The sequence below is a fragment of the Limulus polyphemus genome, unplaced genomic scaffold, assembly GCF_000517525.1.
Source record: "Limulus polyphemus unplaced genomic scaffold, Limulus_polyphemus-2.1.2 Scaffold1213, whole genome shotgun sequence".
NCBI lineage: Eukaryota > Metazoa > Arthropoda > Merostomata > Xiphosura > Limulidae > Limulus > Limulus polyphemus.
Window position 1 is genome coordinate 289,498 of NW_013666823.1, and position 22,074 is coordinate 311,571.

Below are 22,074 nucleotides of genomic sequence, written 5' to 3' on the forward strand. Positions count from 1 at the left end.
CCACTCACCGCCAACTCTTGGGCTAATCTTTTACCAACAAATAGTGGGATTGATCGTCACATTATAACGCTCCCACGGCTGAAAGGGGCGAGCATGTTTGGTGGGACGGGGATTCGAACCCGCGACCCTCAGATTGCACCCTAACCACCTGGCCATGCCGGGCCTCATTGAAATTGAAGAGTTACACAGTAAACATTATCTTATTTTCCAACCTTTCTAAATACAAGATTGTTTTTGACGAAGCAATCCAAATTTTTATACGTATAGCAGTCACCTATTCAATTGATCAGCTTAGATGTTTTTGTGGTTGTTTTATGAAATAACGATGCAAGGTGGATTTACAGCAACTCGAAAATAAGGATTTAGGAACTTTCAGCTACAAATAAACTCACTTAGGTACATACTAAGATTATTGTAGACTTTACTGGCGGTTTGATTAAGATTACAATTATTTTACTGAACGATAATTTTAAAATATATATATATATATATATAAAGGTTTCAATACGTACTATGAGCAAAAGTGGGAACACCCAGTTTCGTGGTTGTAAAACAGAGTAACTTTTAAACAAGTTTCAATGTACTTGATACATTGCAAGGAAAAATTCCCAATTTTTGTCTAACTAAAACTCTCTGCCGAAAGTTTAGTGAAAATATTCTCTCATTTTAGCTAGACAAAATAGTGAAAGACTTTAGAACTGACATTATTAAAGTTTCAAAAATTGAGAGGCATACGCCGTATAAACATGTAGTTTTTGGTAAAATATGGTCTGTCCATAAACACTATGAAATTTCGAAAAAATAATAACCGAAGTTTATAATTATTCCAAATCACAAATATTCAATAGCGTACAGTCTCTATATCAGTTTACATGAGCATCGTATATTTAGAGTAATGTATTTGTGTGGTTGGGTATAAGAAAGTGAAGTCATACCCTGTTCAGTTAGACCAGTGGTTCTCAAGCTGGGGGGGAGGGGGGGGCGAAATCTGTATTGAGATTCGTGAGAAGATTATGGGGGGGGGGGCAACTGCAAAAATGATTTACAGCAATGAATAACGCGAGTATACCAAAACCAACACAGCCAGCACTCGTATATCCGGCCTATACTAAAACCAACACAGCCAGCACTCGTATATCCGGCCTATACTAAAACCAACACAGCCAGCACTCGTATACCCGGACTATACCAAAACCAATACAGCCAGCACTCGTATATCCGGACTGTACCAAAACCAACACAGCCAGCACTCGTATATCCGGACTATACTAAAACCAACACAGCCAGCACTCGTATATCCGGCCTATACTAAAACCAACACAGCCAGCACTCGTATATCCAGACTATACCAAAACCAATACAGCCAGCACTCGTATATCCGGACTATACCAAAACCAACACAGCCAGCACTCGTATATCCGGACTATACCAAAACCAACACAGCCAGCACTCGTATATCCGGACTATACCAAAACCAACACAGCCAGCACTCGTATATCCGGACTATACTAAAACCAACACAGCCAGCACTCGTATATCCGGACTATACCAAAACCAACACAGCCAGCACTCGTATATCCGATCAAAAATTATTTTCATTAAAGTGAAGTTTTTTCTTGGAAGGAACAGAAGTGGTCCGCGATAGTGGACATTTTGTAGTAAGTGATACTATATACTATGTACTAGATCTAATCAGTATACTGTGTTATAAACTAGATCGTGTTATAAACTAGATCTAATCAGTATACTGTGTTATAAACTATATCGTGTTATGAAACAGATCTAATCAGTATAGTGTGTTATAAACTATATCGTGTTATGAACTAGATCTAATCAGTATACTGTGTTATAAACTATATGGTGTTATGAACTAGATCTAATGAGTATACTGTGTTATAAACTATATGGTGTTATGAACTAGATCTAATGAGTATACTGTGTTATAAACTATATGGTGTTATGAACTAGATATAATGAGTATACTGTGTTATAAACTATATGGTGTTATGAACTAGATCTAATGAGTATACTGTGTTATAAACTATATCGTGTTATGAACTACATTTAATCAATATACTGTGTTATAAACTATATCGTGTTATGAACTACATTTAATCAATATACTGTGTTATAAACTATATCGTGTTATGAACTACATTTAATCAATATACTGTGTTATAAACTACATTTAATCAGTATAAGGTGTTATAAACTATATCGTGTTATGAACTAGATCTAATGAGTATACTGTGTTATAAACTATATGGTGTTATGAACTAGATCTAATGAGTATACTGTGTTATAAACTATATCGTGTTATGAACTAGATCTAATGAGTATACTGTGTTATAAACTATATCCTGTTATGAACTAGATCTAATCAATATAATGTATTATAAACTATATCGTGTTATGAACTAGATCCAATCAATATAATGTATTATAAACTATATCGTGTTATGAACTTGATCTAATCAGTATAATGTGTACGAGCAGTTTGGCGATTATGCTACATGTGTTTGTAGTTACTTCGTCTGTTATTATGTGAACGTACGTAGAAAGTGTGTTTGTAACGGTACTGTACTTTGAGTTTGAAAGATACGTTTCGTATTGTACACACATAGGTAGTAAAATAACGTTTATAACAATGATCTTTTTTTTTACAAACAATTGTGGTTTAAGTAAAAGAAAGTTTAACTAATAATGGAATGACAAATCAGATGTGTATGTACAACTTACAGATTCAATAAAAAAAGAAAAAAAACAGTTTTACCACATATTTGCACTATTCTGTAGTACCTTTGTACACAAGCTAAAATTTGCAGTGTTATGACAAAACCACTGTTCGGATCTGTTATACAAGTTATTTACTAAAATATATTAATTTCTTCCATTTCAAAGATTGATGATATAGTCTTCCAACACAACTATCGAGTAAAACGCTAAAAAAATTACGATATCATTATTTTGACTTCAAATATTCTTTGGCAACGTATTTAACCAGACGTTAAACTTATTATTTTAGAGCTAAAACCTGTTTTATAATCAATGTTTCATTCAGGTCTACGAAGAACAATATAGATCCATTTTAGCTTTCAGTTGAGTTACTACACTTATTGTTAGAATTGCTAATGGTTTTTGTTTGACATGAATCATCTTTTTTTTTTACTGACCAGTCCAGTAATCTTAAAAAAAATCATTGAAATAAATGTTTGATTATGTTTAGTACTATACGTACAAACCACTCACTGTTTCTAGGGGCACCTGAACTACAATTTTTACCCTATCTTATATAAGATCCCCCCAAAATATTTGTTAACGTTAAAACTTGTACGATTTGGCAAGAAAAACAACTAAATCGTAAATTCTTTGGGATAAAAAAAAACGTGTTTCTTATCAATAAATCGCTCGAAAAACGATACTGATGAGGGTGTTTTAAAATTAGTTACCGAATAACAGACGTGATGAGAACAATCACCAATATTTAGAACGAGTCAATCAGAGGTTGAAGTGCAAATAGCCTAATCAGAAGATAAAAAGCAAGAAGACGACACTAAATTCTGTCTGTGTACGCAATGTTATTACCTTTTGGCTAAAGTATTAACAACTATATACTTAAATAGAAGGAAGACCCATTTAGATTTAATCAACACATTGGCACTATAAGCAATTCAATATCTAAGTTATAGCGACGTTTTGAAAGTTCCTTGAGAAACGTCAGGGTCCGCTAAATCTAGTTGTCGAGGATCAGTAATTAGACCTTTTTGGATCACACTGAAATCGCCACTATCCCTCTCGAAACCCGAGGAACTGGAATCCCGACTGTTATCTTCTAGGATTTCAGAAGTCTCTAAGCTGCAGTCGGAAACATCAAAACTACAGCCGGATTCTGTTCGCTCACACTGACTTCGGTGTACAAAATTCTGAGAGTGCACGTGATTTGCACAAACGTTCCTTTCACGTTTTGTTTCACGAAAAGAGTGAGTAATTTGTGAATTTTCAACGTCCGGAATTTCTAATCTTGAGGTGGCGCTGGAAGAAGCAGGATTAGAAAGTGATTTTCTCAAGGTGTTGTTCAGCCAATGTTCCGAGTCCGATGTAGACCTTAAAAATTTACATAATTAGCAATTGGTCAGATATTTTAACTGCTACTAGACATAGAAATTACTAATCTTTAATATTCTTTTTTATTTCAACATGGCTAAAAGGTATCAGTTAGAGTTAGATGATGAACTAGTAAAGTGAACTTCGAGACTGTGACGTCAGATGTAACAGTAGACTATAACAACAACGTTGTAGAATTCTCGATTTTAAACACCCTCTTTCGGTAGCATTTTCTCAACTCAAAATTAATTACTGGCCTAGTTATTACCGCTGTAGTGAAGATCGATCTCTTGATGGTTTCATTGCTTTGCCTGTAGAGGGATTATAAATTGAACTTGCTTCGAATTGTCCCCTTTGTATGAAAACTCAATCACATGTTAATTTTATTTATCGTTATTATAAAATTAATTTAAACACTTGATGTTTTTGTAGTTATTGGTTACATAACAGAACATTTCAGAAACTCCATGTAGGATCCTATTACTCGGCTCGGGCAGGTGTTTAAGCCTATTACTGTAGTATTCCAGTTAGTGTAAAGAAATATCAACTTTTGATATCTGATGCTCAACACGCGATATATTCCGATAGGACTACGTCAACAGGAAAACAGTTGTACGAGTTGTTATGCGAGTTATAGAAACAGGATAGTTTGGTCGACAAAGCACTCTTCGGACGTCCCCTCGGAAATCTTGATTCCCGTATGGAATCCAGCGAAGTAGCCCGTATATATATATATATATACAAACATATGTAAGGCGGGCAAAGTATAGCAGGAAAACGCGACTTCAACATCTGGTATGTAACGTAGGATCCAATGTTGTGCCATTTGGGGATTAGTCAGAACATATCATCTGTACGAAATATATCATTACAAAGAACTTTTAATCCACACACATATACCATACAGTATGATACATTAAAACTGTTAACTCTAGCAGTTAAAAACATTTATTTATTAATGAAATACCTTAACTTGCAGCATAGCTAGTTTCTTTAATCTATGATGAATGGCAATTGTAGTTAAAGACTTTGAAATGAAAATAATTAAAACTTAACTTACCCATCTTTATTTAAACCCTTTTGGTACGCGATAGGCGACTGCAAAGCTAGAGAAGACAGTAAAGGGGATTGTTATTTGAAGCAAATATAAAATGAAGTTTATGATTTTATAGTTAATTATCAATTTTAAATTTCTTGAATTCATTACATAACTAATATAACAAAACACCAAATGACTGTAGGTTGAAACATACGGCTTATGTATTAAGACATGGATCGAGTTGTCTATGATTTTGACTACTTGGAAATTTCTGCAATTAGAAAAACAAAGTCTAACACCTTTCAAATTCACCACAATCTGTTGACATTGTTTATCAAACAAGGTCTGCAGCTAAGAATATCTTTGTATTAACAAATTTTCAACATGAACGGTACCTTATGCGACACATGGGCTAAACGGTCAGGTCAAAGACCTCAAGGCTCAATCATATGCCAATCAAGAGAAAGGAGGCAATCTATTAGCATCACCCACCGCCTACACAAGAAGCAGAATTGGCTGTCACATTATAATGCGCTCAAGTGCGAAGCATGATCAGTAGCTTATCGCAGGGCAGAACCTTACGAAACGTTAACCACTATGAAACTCTTTTGCTCGTTTACGAATAAACGTTTTTGACTGATACACAAAAAGCTTCTGACTTGCATACGCGGTTATGGTGCCCAGCGTTATATTATGGTAAACATAACTTACTTTATAAAGTGAGGGATCAAACTGACCCTAAACATCTATTACTATCAAACACTAATGAAAAAATTTAAAGTATTGCTGGTTTTTTTTTTCTCTCTACATATTGACAAAATTTCACACTAAGTTTGTTAAGAAGCACAAAGTTACGCAATGGGCTATCTGTGTTGTGTTGACCGCGGGTATCAAAACCCGATTTGTAGTGTTGTAAGCCCTCAAACTTACGGCTTAGCCAGTGGGGGTGTCAGAGGCTATGTTGTTGTTGTTTGTAATTAAGCCCAAAGCTACACAATGAGCTATCTGTGCTCTGCCCACCAGGGGTATCGAAATCCGGTTTCTGTGCCACTGGAGGGCAGAGGACTATGTGTTTTGTACAAAGATTTATTCGAAGACAGGCTTTTCTATCAAGTTGCTGTACTTAACTCGGATGTTATCGCTGGCAATAACGGCAGTCTCGAGCTTGTTATGACTTAGGTTTTGTTACCTAGTATAAGCTAACTAGTTTTAAGCCTAAATTAAAAACGCACATCTTGAAAAAAAAAGTCAACATTTGGTTTGAGATTAACAACACAAGAAAACATCAAGTTTGTTCAAGAAAATGTCTCTTACCTCTCATGAAGTTGAGTTGGGTATCTAGAATAGAACGAATGCTCGTTACCCACTCATCTCTTTCTGCTTCGTTATGGCTTTGAATGGTGAAATGCAGTTCTTGCTGATTAAAATCCTTTGATTCCAATATAAAAGACAATGGATCTCCATTCTCTGTTTTTTCCCTCAGAGCCATCTTATTCGCCTGATGAAACAATATACATACTAATGATGATTAATGACTTTAAACACTGATACACGATAGAATTCTAAATGTACAAAACATCATCTAATACTTCAAACTGAGGTTGAGAACGTTATATTATAATGATTTGGGAGCTCCGCCACGTCGTTGCAGTCCATGTCGCTACGTACGGTCGTGCCCTAACTGACGACCGTGCATATGGACAATAGCCCTGCTATTTAAAGCTTCTTAAACGGCTAAATGTTTAATTCTTTAAGAAATAACAGTTGAAATTGGTATGAAAAATAATTAATTGTTGTCAAATGTGGAGCCTCTTCAACTCGTTTAACAATTGTACTAACCCAAAACTAGTTTTCATTGAAATAATTCTCTTCTCCATCTGTTTCCTCGTAACTCATTGTTGTATATTTTCATCTTTTTCTTTGTCGTAAACCTTCACAAGTTTTATATTAACCGTGATTAACGCATAACAATTTTATACTTTAAGGCTTCAATATATAAAGTAAATAACCGTTTGACAACTAATATATTCTAAGATAAAATTTCAATTTTCCTTAACCCTTGTGGTTTCTTTTATCCCTGAATTTTCTAGTGCAGAATATGTTGCAAATAAAATAGCTGTGTAGAAATTTAACAAGTTGTTAAAAATAAGATAAAAACAATATTCTTTATAAAAAATTGACTTTTTACACGTCTCACTTCGTGCTACATATTACGTTCTTCATTTCATATTAGAAGCATGTAAAAATCATTCAATCGACTTCGCATGTGAAGTGTCAGAAAGAAATATTAACTTCCACACCAGCTTTAATCTATTCTCGTTTTAGGATATACTGTACCGTTTTTAGTTTAAAATGTGTAAATCCTGTCTTATCAAAATGTCTTCAGTACGATAACAGTGTGATCCTAAAAATGTCACAAAGAACTTCAAAACTATAGTGAAATCCAATAAGAGCGAACTTTTCAAATCCAGAGGATTCATAAATGGTTCAGCTTATGGTTACAACTAGAACTAACTGTAAACCCGTGTTACAACGAGAGACTGATTTCTGTTGAGTAAGGAGCAAAGTTCTTCACGTAGTCATTGACTAAGTCTGTTCATTCGTCATGCTTTCACTTGGTGATGAAACCAACTGAGAATTAAGCATATTTTATAGTTAAGCTCTTACAGTAGCAGGACGAGCCTAATGATCCCAAGAAAGAAGTCTTACCAACAAGTGGTTTTTATAAAAGTACACTGGATGAGAGAACTGTGTATTTTTTCCTTCCGACTCGCTGAAGATGATAATTTGTTCAAAGAGAAACACTTGTCTATCTTTCAGTTTTCCATTGGAAGAAGAATCGCCAACCAGCAGCGTTCCTTGACGCAACAGTTTTCCTTGAGCTGTAAGTTTTCCCTAAAAGTGTAAAAAAGGCAATGCTACTGAATATTACATACATTTAAACTTTGTACGTTATTTCCAAAGGTGTATACGATTGTGAATAACTACAAAAAAATCTCAAGAAAACATGGGAAACATAATTATGAATATACTGTATCACGATACTGCTGTCTGATCAGTCTTGTAAAATAAGAGTGAAAACAACACACTTGTAGCAGAAAAACAAAAACTTTAAATGTACCAAGGTTTGAGGTTCAGTCCAGGAACACCTACCAGTTTTGGTGATTCTTGAAAAGTTGTAGACGGGGATACTCTGTTTTTTTTTGTTGCTTTTTTGTATAATATTTACCCTTGAATTAACTATGTAGGTTTTTAAGTACTTTTTTAAAACGGGGGATACTCTGTTTTTGTTGCTTTTTCATATAATATTAACCCTTGAATTAACTATGAAGGTTTTTAAGTACTTTTTTTAAAACTATATGTACCAAACTACTCGTGGTACAAGTGATGTTGTTGGTTACAGGGACCCTAATAATATCGGAACCACACAAACAAATTTCAACAAATATACCATCAATCCCGCTAATGACTGCTCCGGTCTATTTATGCGTTTTAAATTTAAAAAAAGATGTTATTTCACCCTTTTTTGTCATGTTTTAACACTGACATTTGTAACAAACAAAAATAATATTACTGAATGTGAGACAATATGATAATCTTATCGGTGGTAAACAATATGAAAACAAGTCAATAATTTGAATATTAACATGTATTCTTTGCCTTAAACAAATAGTTCTGTTATGCACAAAACCAGTGTTGAAACGTGTATGAAAACAATTATTTTCAATGTAAAAAGCAAAACCAGTGTTGAAACGTGTATGAAAACAATTATTATCAATGTAAAAAGCAAAACCAGTGTTGAAACGTGTATGAAAACAATTATTATCAATGTAACAAGCAAAGCTAGTGTTGAAACATGTATGAAAACAATTATTATCAATGTAACAGGCAAAGCTAGTGTTGAAACATGTATGAAAACAATTATTATCACTGTAACAAATATTCTGACAATAATTTTACTTGCTTGTTTGATCAAACAAAATAACTTCTCTAAACGTCGTTACTTACTTCGAAACCTTGTAGTCGTCCTATTTTCATCATATCGTTGGCAGCTTTTGGTACAACATGCATGATTTGAACAGCTTTCCTAAGGACTTCAGCTTCTTCTTCTAACCCCGCTTTCTCAGTGAACTTCAAAATATCCTAGAGAACCAAATATATTTAATCTAAATATTCGATTTCAACTAGATCCACCAATCCTATTGACATATTTATTGACAAGTCTGGAAAGCTGATTTTATTTAAGAGTAATATTTAAAACAATGTTAAAATCAAATCATTTTTACCCTCTGAATGACGAAGAATAACATTCTAAAAACTATCTCGGGATTTATTAACGCGGGCTATATGATGCTTGAGTTTTATACTGAGTTGTGACTGATCGGACACATTTCGTTGTTAAATTGGTAAACGTTGAAAACCCTACCTTAAGCAGAAGTTGGTATTTCATTATTCGCTGGACTGGTTTAATAAGTAAGTCAGGAAGTTGCAATTTGTGGCCCAGTTTCTGCCGGAGCTCCTGTAAACAAAATTTAAAGATTGAATAGTTTTACTTCAATTCTAATGATCTACGAAGCTCCTGAACAAAATTGAAAGGGGTTAACAGTTTTGTTTTATTGTTTGTTTGTTTGTTTTTCGATTGGAATGTCCTTGGAGTTCCTATAAACCAATATTAAAGGTTTAACAGTTCTACCTTGATTCGAATTTTCCGTGGGAGCTCTTGTAAACAAAATTGAGAGTCTTAATATCGATTGAAACGACCCTTCAGAAATACTTTGAACAGGCAATCGTTTGAAATGTGAAGATTTAGACAATTTGGGAGATCTCACTTAGTAAAAACTTTATACATTATTTGCACTTTTCTTTATATTTCAGTGAAATTTCAGGCAGTAAATATATTTCTAGAAGATTTTCATTGACAAGCGGTACCTCGAGACAGATTTTAGATAGTTACTGGCTCTCACTTACTGAGTCCTTCTTCAGGTCATCTTGTACACGAAAATAGTCTAAAAGTAATTAAAGCCATAAATCGATTTGAATCTTGCTCCAATGGGAGAACGAAATATAGGTATGTTTGATTAAGTTAATAAAAATCATTGATTTTAATAACACGCGTTTTGTTTAGAATGAAAATTATTAGTTCTTTTGTATGATACAAATTTGGTTTTGTTTATTGTTTATTTGAAGTTAAGCACAAAGCTACACAATGGGCTATCTGTGCTCTGCCCACCACGGGTATCGAAACCCGGTTTCTAGCGTTGTAAGTCCGCAGACATACCACTGTGCCACTGGGGGTGGTTTCTTTAGAAATCTGCGCCTGATCCACATACGCTACACACGGATCACAGAATATTTTTTTCAAGTTGAGGTCCAATAATTATACTTTTTTATTATATGTTGTTTAGTTTTTGAAAATAAAGTAATTGTTTAACTATTTTTAATCATTTTTCAAAACATATTTTTACTATCAATAAATTGTTCTTCAATAGCAGTCTCTGGGAGAATTCCTTTAAATGTTGATCAATTTGTTGTTGTTGTTATAAGTCTTGATTTATATGAAAAAATATTATGTTTGTACATACATGAGAATAAAGAAATATGTTTAAAAGCAATACTTGTATATGGAAGTGTGATTCTGTAAACATATATATAATTGTCGTCTTTCATCTTGATATTAAAAGCTATTATAAATAACAGATTTAACTTGTGAATCCAAGCTATTTTTTAAATGCGATATTTTCTCAGCAAAGATAAAATAATGCTGGAATCTCATCAAAACAGTGAATATCAAGTATTTTTGAAACACATTATTAAATTTAAAACCAATGGAGACAGAAGGAAGAGATCGAACACACCTGACCCTCCAAGGTCTTTAAGACCCAAAACCTATCAAGGGAAGGGCCAATAGAGATGAACAGTTATTAAACTACTGTCGTTTGGAATATTTTTCACCATCAACAAACTAAACTAATGACATTTGTGATATTTTGTTTATTACTGACTCAAATACTGAACGTAATGAAGTGTAGCAAACATTTGAAGTAAGATAAATACATTTCCTACCTCAAAATAAGTGTCTGCATAATCAGATACAATGTATTCTGACTTGGGCTTGTTCTGACAATACACAACATACATATTTAAGCGCCTTTCGTAGCGTCGAAACAGGATACCAAGTCTCCAAGGTTCGTTTACACACTTCTCCAACTCTCCAAGGAAAGAACTATAATAAGACGTATATTATTATTAACTGTTTGAAAACCGACCACGATTGGACATATAATTTTATTTATTACCGTAACATAATAAGAAATTAATTGATGCATGGAATATTGATGGTTTCTGCTATCATAGGAAATTATACTTCTCTGTTAAAATATAAAACACATATTCGCTACAAATACAAAATGTTTGTAATTTAGTGCTAAAGGTGCTCTTCGAAAGAGTGAGTGATTTTAGGAAATTAACTTTAAAAATAATGTTTCATTTTTTATTATTAATTGTTCTCATCCATATACAGGGTTGAGTAAATCATATTAAAACATTTTTGAATATCAAAACCACAAAGTCATGTGACAACCACAGACGATATAAAGTAGCAATGGAATGGATGTATCAGGACTAAATTCTGACATTGTTTGGTGTTTCGTAGGTTGTGTGATGCTACCGAAAACTGAATTGCTTTTAAGAAAGGGTATAAAAGAGCCATTTCCGACGCAAAATATCCATATACTCAGATCTGATATTTAGGGTTTCTCAGACGGGGATATCTCTTTTACACAACAGCATTGAAAAAGAAAGAAAATGTATCAACTTGGGGAACAAGGGCCACCTAGAAATACACATACAACAAGTTTTATTCTACCCGTGATAAGCTATCCTGTAACGTGTAAGAATCCACGACCACAAAGGTCGATGGCAAAATTCATCCATGTGCTCTAAGTAACAGTCATCATCATCATCATGTGCCGTCTTCCTCAGGAAGGTTGGCTGTCACAATCCACTTCTGTCTGTTTTGTGCTTTTCTCACTAGGTCTTCATATTTTGCTATCTCAGTCCACTCTTTAATATTTGTTATCCACTCTGTTCTTGGTCTTCCCCTGTATCTTTTCCCTTCTATTTGGCCCTATAGTAGGACTCGCTGGATGTTTTCCCGTCTCATCATCTGGCCAAAATACACTACTTTTCTTGGTCTTCCCCTGTATCTTTTCCCTTTTATTTGGCCCTATAGTAGGACTCGCTGGATGTTGTCTCGTCTCATCATCTGGCCAAAATACACTTCTTTTCTCTTTTTGATGGTTGGTACAACATATCTTTTCACATTCACAATACTAAGAACTTCTTCTGTTGTTACCTTGTCTATCCAGGATCATCTTCCTGTACACCCACATCTCAAATGTTTCCAGTTTGTTAATCAATGCTTGTGTTAAGGTCCATGTTTCACAGCCATATAACAGAGTTGAACATATGATGACAAACCTTGTCGAAACGTTGTACATTTGCTGTCATATTAAACTTATATTAAAGTTTTTCTTCATTACCCATTTAAGCCGTCTCCAGCCATTATTAATCTCAAAGTGGGTTCCTCGTCATCGAATATATATCACTGATGATGACAAAACCTTGTCGAAACGTTGTACATTTGCTGTCATGTTAAACTTATATTAAAGTTTTTCTTCATTACCCATTTAAGCCGTCTCCAGCCATTATATATCACTTTATTATTCTCTTCCTTGTTTTTACTCTTATTTTCTTTGATGTCAGACTTGTTTTCATACTATTACAGGCACTTCTTGCCACCTCAATCCTCTTCACTATTTCAGCTTCATATTTTCCATCACCTGTTATGGTCTGGCCTAAATATGTGAATTTCTATAATTGTTGTATGTCTTTTTCTTCTAATTGTATCTGAATTTCTGGCTTATTATTATGTCTTCTTATCAGCATTCTCTTTGTCTTATTAGCATTCATTTTGATTTCATACCTCTTTCCTGTGTTACATACATCATTCAAAATATCTTGAAAGTCTTGTTCTGTTTCAGCCATCAATACAGTGCCATCACCAAGACAAGACCTCCAGCCATACTTACCGGTCAATTGTCATATAGCTCAAGCAGCTAAAGAATGAAACAGGTAATCACGATATTTCTTACCGATGAAGTCGACAGACGCAGTGCATAAGAATTTCTATGTGATCAAACTGTTGAAACGGACACTGAGAACAGCTGTACTCGTAATCTAGATGGACCATGGAAACAACAAAGGGAGGATTGTTGTATTTTGAACATAACAGCCTTAGGACGGATCCTTTTGCAGTGGAAGATATGCTGCAGGCCTGTTAACAAGATGCGCCAAATAGAGCATGACATAGTGGCGACATGAATTAGAATGACGTAGCGAGACTACAAAATCGTTTAAATATAAAATGATTTGTTTGTAGTTAAACACAAAGATACACGATGGGCTGTGTGTGCTCTGCCCATCTACCCGGTTTCTAGCGTTGTAAGTCTGCAGACACACCGCTGTGCCACTTAGGGGGCTTAATATAAAGTACTCAACCCTCTGTGTATTCGAGTGTAAAACGTAAATTTTACAAGACTATGCGAGGTAGTGAGTTAACCTCCTCTGTATCAGATTTTGTCCATTACTTTAGGGAATGATTTAAATGTTTCACGACCACCTTCTATAAAATAATATTTTTGTATTATTCTAAAATAGCCTCCGATAGCTTTAATATTATTTAGTTCTTTTTCTTCATCCATTTTGAAATACTTACTCTCTATGCCATTCATAAATCGCCTCAATATTTCCAAATACTATTTTGTCTCTACCGTTTTTCAGGTCTTCAGGCATTGGCACCTCGCCAGTCTTCATCAGTGCTATATATCCCTATTTAAAAAAGAAAAAAAAATAGAAGTGACATGATGCTTTCATGCATGATAAAAAACATGGGGCTAACAATCCCTCCCCGTGAGCCACCTACCTCAGAAGTAAAGTATTCAGAGTAGGTGCTTTTCATATCATCTTTTCTATTCGTCCAGGAAGTTGGATAACCAACGGTCAATGTCGCACCGTAGTTCCAGTTAAGACGTTTGAAAGTAAAGACCATAATGCCACGTGCTGTCAAAGGCTTTTTGAACATCAAGGAAACAGCCTACAAAACAGTTTTTGTGTTTAAAACTTTCAATTGTAGATTTTGCTAGTCTATTCAAGTTATCAGTAGTTTGCCAAGATTACCTGAAACCAATAGGTTTATCCACTGACTTCTTTATGGAACATGATAAAATTCGTTTATCCACTGGTTTGTCTTCTTTATGGAACATGGTAAATTTGGTTTATCCACTGGCTTGTCTTCTTTATGGAACATGTTAAAATTGGTTTATCCACTGGGTTGTCTTCTTTATGGAACATAGTAAAATTGGTTTATCCGCTGGCTTGTCTTCTTTATGGAACATGGTAAAATTGGTTTATCCACTGGGTTGTCTTCTTTTTGGAACATAGATGGCTTGCTTCCAACAACAAAGTTTACAGCTTGATTTTAAAGAGAGACTGAATAGAACTGTTTAATATAATATATTAATTATATTTTAATAATAATATATTTGTATAATATATTAATTATATTTTATATAATCTCCGAGTGCCGTGTTTTGTTTTCTTTTCTTTTGTGAGGATGATGAGCAGGAGCTTTGTTTCTTATCTTATTTGCTGTTCTATTATCTCTGCAGTGGTAACTAGTTTCGTTAGCTGGTATATAATTGGATCATGATCATCAGAAGTATGTGACGAGTCGTCATTGTTATTTGCCGTCCTATTATCTCTGCAGTGATAACTAGTTTCGTTAGCTGGTACATAATTGGATCATGACAATCAAAAGTATGTGACGAGTCGTCATTGTTATTTGCTGGAAAGTAGGTTGGGGAAAAGTTTGGCGTTGTACTGTGCAAACACATGTACTTTATATTGACAATAAAATATCCGTGTATAGCTTTTACTCGGTATTTTGAAAACATTTTCAAGATGAATCATGAAAGTGTCACTTGACCCAAGGGCTTCCAAACCGACAAGCCTGTTTGTATGTTGCTTCTGCAAACTCCTTCTATACTATTCAAAAGTATGTGCAATAAGAACATTGACATCTATCGCAAGGATTACAAGATTAACAGAGTCTTGGGATATTGGGATAACGCCTATTTTTGATATCAGTTACGAAGGGTAAAGCGTACTAGGAAAACAAGTATGCCGTTAGTCCTCCTTTAGGGAAGTGGTAAATATGGAATTCTCAAAAATGTGGTATGCATTTCAGACCCTCACTATTCATTAAGGTGTGGTACTGCGTTGTTCATTCGGTAACTAGTATAATCAGTTTTTGTCAATTGCCGATGTAGTAACAACCTGTCTGAATGTACGAATCTCTAAAATGCTTACAATAATACGTACAAAGGATAAAAATCTGACCTAGCCATGCAAGAATTGGGCGAAAACTCAAGGTTATTACCGCTGCAATAGTAATAACTTGGTTAAAATCGCACACGACGTTCAGGAGCCGTTAGTGAAATAGACACCATGAAAGAATGTATAAAATGTAATAACAGACCTTACGGATTTTCTCCAATCACAGCGCGTTCTCTACACAGTCATTAACGGGCCAAATAATAGGTTTGAGAACATATAGAGAATTGTAACGATAAGAACCTCCTATTCTAAGGCTTAGCTAGTTGCCAAAATGTGCTGTTATGTATTTGTAAACACGCCTGGGACCCTAGATTTCCAAAGAGTTGTGCCCGACCATGTCATTAGATAAGTCTGACTAATAAAATATTTTAAACGTCTCGGAGAAACAATTGTAGTTTTAGGTTGGTACAGAGTACAAGCCTATGGAACTTTAGACTGTAATCGCCAAGCTAGAAGTCTAGGACTTTGTACCGCTAAAAACGTGAGAAGCCTAACGGCCGAAGTTCAGCTTGGAAACTTTTGAAAATGAATAGGCAAGCTCTTCATGAATCAGAACGTGTCATAATTTTAGTATCATTTATAAATCACTTATGACTATTATTTAATTGGGGCTGGGGAGGCACCTGAACGCAAGCAAACCAAAATATTCCGTTTAAAACTGAAATAAAGAAAAAAAAAACATACTTTAGGGGAAGGAAATTTATTATTTGCAACTAATAAATTTAAGTTAGTTACAACAGTGATGGGTAAAACTAATCGATAGAAAACCTGATGATAATTAGGATGAAATATGATTAAAGTGGATTTGAGATATCAATAACACGAATTACAATGGATTCCCTCGCTATTAACGACGGTTTCTGTCGTTAGTTTGCACTGATATTGGTATTCTGGGTGCTTTTTTCCATTATGAACAGCACCTTTTGGACACATTGTCTTAACAGTAAGGTCAACAACCCTTTAAGGTTTATATATATCTTTCCCTAATTTTTAACTACTGACAAGAAGGAAAACAGCCAACCAGCAGCACCTACTGTCACAAAAGGCTTTTTCTTGTTTTGAGTCGATTAACGTAATTGGTTGTCAACTTTTATAACGCAACAATGGCTGCAAATGTGGAATTTGTTCAGCGATATCACGGCGCGGATTTTACACCCTTCCATCTGCAGCCTGGCACGTTAACCATTAGGTCAAACATAGGACAAACGTCACGTTCCTTAGAAATAACACGCAAAGAACACAAAGGTCACATACGTAGAGGTGAATTCCAGATATCCGCCTTAACATACGATCAGTATGAAACAGGTCACAAAATACTTTGGGATGAAATTCTTCTCCTACACCAACCCAAAACTAAAGAAGAAAGAGACTGTCCAGAAACTATAGAAATCATCAAAACGAACAATCTCTTACTAAGCCGTGAAAATGGCTCCAGCAATATCAGCCGTATTTAGTAAGATATATTCATCGTTCATACAGCTGACCAGACTTGACCTTTACTGACAGACTTGACACCATTTCTGTCTCATTTAAAACTTGTGTCTTTTGTCTTTGTAACGATATATAAACCTTGTATTGTTTAGTGCTGATCATATCTGAAAAAGACAGACCAATGATCTGTTGAAACATGTAGTATGTTCCAACATCATTAAAACTCTTCCTCATGCTTACAAATCATTGTTTGCCTACCTATTATTACATTACCATAATGTGCTTCCTCAATCAAGTAAGCCTTATCAATTACAACAAACTAATAACAAACGCCAGGTCGTACGTAAAAACAACACAGGATCAAAAATGTTCATACTCGACTGTTTCAGTCAGAAAATCAACTCTAATATGGATAATTAATAAATTCAAAAACTGAAACTGATCTTTTCAAACGTTGGCATAAAATTCAAGAATTGGAAACACTAATATTTTGAAACACTTGTATTAATAAGATAAAAATATGTAATAAACCACGAAGTTACAAACCTCAACTATATGACCAAGATCTTTGACGTAATCCTTCTCTGTGTTCACCAGTTCTTGAATCACAAAACTACAGGTAAAGAGAAAAATTCTTCATCATCCTTGTACTGCAGAAGTTAAGCCTAACTCGTTTTTAACTTTCCGTGTAATATTGAACAATAATCTATAGCCTGACTGACAAGAAATATGTTATTTATTTTTTATACCGAGTGTGTGTGTGTGTGTATATATATATATATACATTAAATAAAAATATCTTATTGACTGTCCCGAGTATTATGGTTCATATGTTGACAAACGAGCTTTATAAGAATTAGTTTTCCTACTTAATCCTCAAATTTAGTTGAAATGTCGAAATTCAGGTTTTATAGAACTCCTTCAAGTGTTAAACGTAAAGAGGTTAGGTTGAGAGGTGATTGTGTTTCATGATAGACTATTAATCATACTTCACTGATAACATTGGTATTTAATCCATACCACAATCTGAGAGACCACAATTTGTGAGAGGTCCATAGTTTCATACTCCCATCTTAATCATTATTATTATTTTAATGGGATTTCATGAGCACTCCATTATTTATTTTATCTTCACTCCAATTCTGTAATACAGTTTACACTTAATGTATGTTTCACACTACATTTAGTTTCAAAGTAAGGTACTGTGGTTACTGAATGTTAGAATGATTGGCTAATCCTATTATAGTTTCATACTCACATCTTAATCATTATTATTATTTTAATGGGATTTCATGAGAACTCCATTATTTATTTTATCTTCACTCCAATTCTGTAATACAGTTTACACTTAATGTATGTTTCACACTACATTTAGTTTCAAAGTAAGGTACTATGGTTACTGAATGTTAGAATGATTGGCTAATCCTATTATAAGGGAATATCCGTGTAATTATACATTATAAGGACATTAACCCTTTTTCAAATCCAATAATGTATTATTGAACTAGTTATATTTTTAGCAATATTCTCGTAGCGTACACATATTGTTTTTACTTAGTGTCATATAACGATCTGCAAGTCTTTATCTATATAACTAATAACTTAGATCAATGAAATTATTATTGGCTGAGAGTAACAAATTTATAGAATAAACTTCCATTGTTTCTTTATGGCAAATGGCAGATTCTATTGTTATGCAAGTTTCTACAATCCTCCCAAACTAGAAATGTTCAATTAGAACCCACAACTAAAACATGAAAGTTCCGCTCCGTTACTACTCTATAATAAATGAAAAGGCAATTCGACCACCAGCTTGTGAGTTATTCTTCAATTACAATATGTATGTGTCAATGTATTATTTTAAAAAAGTATAGTATTGTACAAGTGTTTCTCTTCCTTTTAGTTTAGAAAGGTTAGCGTTTATTGTTTACCAACATTTTCAGTTTTTTTGTTCACTTACACGCGTTTGGCACATGTGTTGAATGTATATTGTGCAAATATCGGCTTTGGAATGTTGTATATAGATATCATCTTATTGTTGACACACTGTCAGTAGTCATTCCCTACTTGATATTTCTATAAATTTCCAGGGAAGGTGGCGCTGGAGAATTCCTTAAAGTTATGATAACGCATTGTCTAGAAGCATCAGTCGTGTAGATGTTTAGAAATACCTGAATACTTTTTTTTTTACAATAAGTAAGTGATTTGTTTGACAAATGCACCCTGGGAGAATTTACGCTATTCGATATGTATATGGTCGTTGATTCCCCCCATGAGATCGTCTGTCGTTTCGTGCACATGTCCACTGACCCGAATTGAATGTCTTTAGTGTGCAATAAATAAATTGCTTTTGTTACACTGTGAAACATGTATGCATTGTGTTTCCTAAATTAATTGTTATCAGAATCTTGTTTAACCCCGCGATACATTTTCTGTCGAACCTCTATTTACAGCGGGTACTATTCTTATCTGTAGAAATGGGGGTAAATCTGGGAATAATAACATAGTATGTTTAGGCCTAAAACGAAACGACTTCGTCGAACAGGAAATTCAGTATATTGAAGATACGTTGAATGTCTTTTCCAAAAACAGAAAAGTGTGGTGCGTGTGGAAATATCAGTTTTTGAAATTTATGACAGTGTTCTGTGGGTGTGCTGTCAGTATTATTATTTTAATATATTCAAACTATAATCATAAAATATTAGCCACATCTACTTCAAATGATTTATAGTTTCATCTTTACCTAAAACACTGTTCCCTTGCTTTCTTAACAGTGCGAATTCAGCGAAATCTAAACTGATATTTGAAATTAATAACATTCTTAACCTAAATTTACAATTGCAGCTATTTTTCAAAAGTTTGCAGACTTATTCAAATGTAATTTTCTTGCACTAATGATACTAAAGTTACATTCAAAAATTTGAAATAAAGCAGAATGCTTAAGCACATTCATATAAAAGCACAAATTGACTGGCCCTTTCAGCAAGCCTTCGTTTAACGTATTTAAACGTACTTAATTTTGTTGCTGTTATATTTTTCCTACAAGCTAGGTGAATGAACAACACTAGACAAATGTGTAATTTTAATACAAACCTTCTCTGTTCAACAGCTTTCTCACGCGCAACTTTTGGCTCTTCTGACTCGAATGAAGACTGGGATGTAACAGTTTGACTCTGGGAACAGACAATGCTGTCGCTAAACATATGTGCATTTGAACCATGTGGTGTAAGATTGTATTGTTGAGAGCTTCCAAACGATCTTCCTGGAGCCTTTTGATGAAGCTGATATTTTCCCTTATCCCCTGGGTGGTCAACATGATTTACCTGTTAAATAAAATAATAAAACGAAAATCAACGTTTTTTTACTTACACAAACATTTATTTGTAATGTTAAAAATTAAAAATATACAATGATTTACCTGACATAACGAAACAATAATGAACCATTATTGGACTCCAGACAACGAATAACAAAATCAAAAGTCCAAACTGAGCACACGATGTTTTAAAACACAAAAACAGAGAGTAAAGAAATCCATACAGCACTAAAATATCGATCCTACTGCAGCTTAAGCTTTTATTTTAACATCAACACTCTAACCCAAACACTTTCTTATGTTATTAACCTCATCATTGCTCCTCCAACAAAGGGCTTTCCAATGAGGACCAATGCACACAATTTTGTTTATATTAATGTGAAAAGAAGAGACTAAATATACTTAACTATTCTTTTTCCTGTCTATCTGAATAAAGGGTTTGATAACTACTGTAGTTTCTTAAGAAAAAATAATCTTTACGATCCAGTTTTATTTAAATTTCAATTAACAAATCAATGTTTGTATTTTTTTAAAAATGTTTAAATTCACACAAAACCTTTAAAAGACGACTTTAGTACCTTGTAAAAATTTTGTAGTAGGCAATTTTTATCTTCTAAAAAAATGTAACTTGAAACTCTAACGAAACCTAAGTTTCAGTGTTGGGAAGAACTTTTTTCTGCATGCTTTACAACTGAAATTCTTAACTCCTACAGACGATTAAATTTCAAGGTTGCTAAAATTGTAGGTGCGTATTTGAATTCTGGCAGAAAAACTTAACTCTCGTACTTAAATTTGTGTGTTTGGTAACCAGTTGAGCAAATTAAAGGTCATCAAATAAATGATTTATTGTGATTTGGATTAAGTGACAAAACCATTCTAGAAAAAAAGCAAAAAACGTCATTTCTCTCTTTCAGAGCAGCTTTCCCATTTTAAATATTATTTGTTTGTAGTTAAGCACAAGGTTACACAGTAAGCTATCTGTTCTCTGGCCACCACGGGTATCGAAACTCGGTTTTTAGCGTTATAAGACTTCAAATTTATTGCTGTGTCACTGCGAGGCTTTAAACGTTAAAGGCTACCATTATTGACATTCCATAGTACGTAGTATTACTTCATCATCTGAGATCAATAAAGTATTTTTACTCAATAATATGCAAACATTTTTTGCTTAAATCTGTATGTTAAGACAGAATTTTAAATTGAATTTAAAAAAGGGGTTTTTCTCATAACTGAGTGTAATAAATGCATTTACTTCAAAAGTGAATCGTTCAGTTCTTTCCGATTTCGCTTGATACTTTATTTGTTTTATTTACAATAAAATTTTATATCAAAGTAAAACGACATCTGTACATATTATTTTTAATCTCCAACATCCCATATTAATCACACACACACACACACACACCCTCGATGGCTCAGCTAAAAGTTTGAGGGCTTTATGCGTTAAAAATCAGGTTTCGATACCCGTGGTCGGCAGAGGATATATAGCCTATTGTGTAGTTTGGCGCTTAACAACAAATGAACAAAACAAATTCCTGGTAGGGAAAGTGCTATGCAAAAATAAATTAAGTCTAATCACTTAGAATGCCAAAGTCTTATGTCTTATTAGCTACCTTCTTAATCTCGTATCATCAGGTGGATATTTAAAGGATTATATTCTTGGATTATTTTAATTCTGCAAGAAGAATTTTTGATAGCATATAGACTAATGTCCTCACTGTATAGAAAA

The 22,074-nt window shown here is 33.9% G+C and overlaps 1 protein-coding gene across 1 annotated transcript in view; it reads right to left on the bottom strand.

The window, feature by feature from the left end:
• Positions 1-49: 49 nt before the first annotated feature.
• LOC106462629 (rho guanine nucleotide exchange factor 25-like) overlaps positions 50-22,074 on the bottom strand; it is a 33,263-nt gene continuing 11,238 nt past the window's right edge. The window contains exons 4-13 of the mRNA XM_022389949.1: positions 20,123-20,352; positions 17,576-17,642; positions 13,920-14,032; positions 11,207-11,366; positions 9,570-9,662; positions 9,152-9,286; positions 7,853-8,038; positions 6,458-6,641; positions 5,165-5,210; positions 50-4,104 (exon numbers count right to left, since the gene is read on the bottom strand). Coding sequence (XP_022245657.1) covers positions 3,684-4,104; positions 5,165-5,210; positions 6,458-6,641; positions 7,853-8,038; positions 9,152-9,286; positions 9,570-9,662; positions 11,207-11,366; positions 13,920-14,032; positions 17,576-17,642; positions 20,123-20,352 — 1,635 coding nt within the window. The 3' untranslated portion in view covers positions 50-3,683. The remainder of the gene's footprint in view (positions 4,105-5,164; positions 5,211-6,457; positions 6,642-7,852; positions 8,039-9,151; positions 9,287-9,569; positions 9,663-11,206; positions 11,367-13,919; positions 14,033-17,575; positions 17,643-20,122; positions 20,353-22,074) is intronic.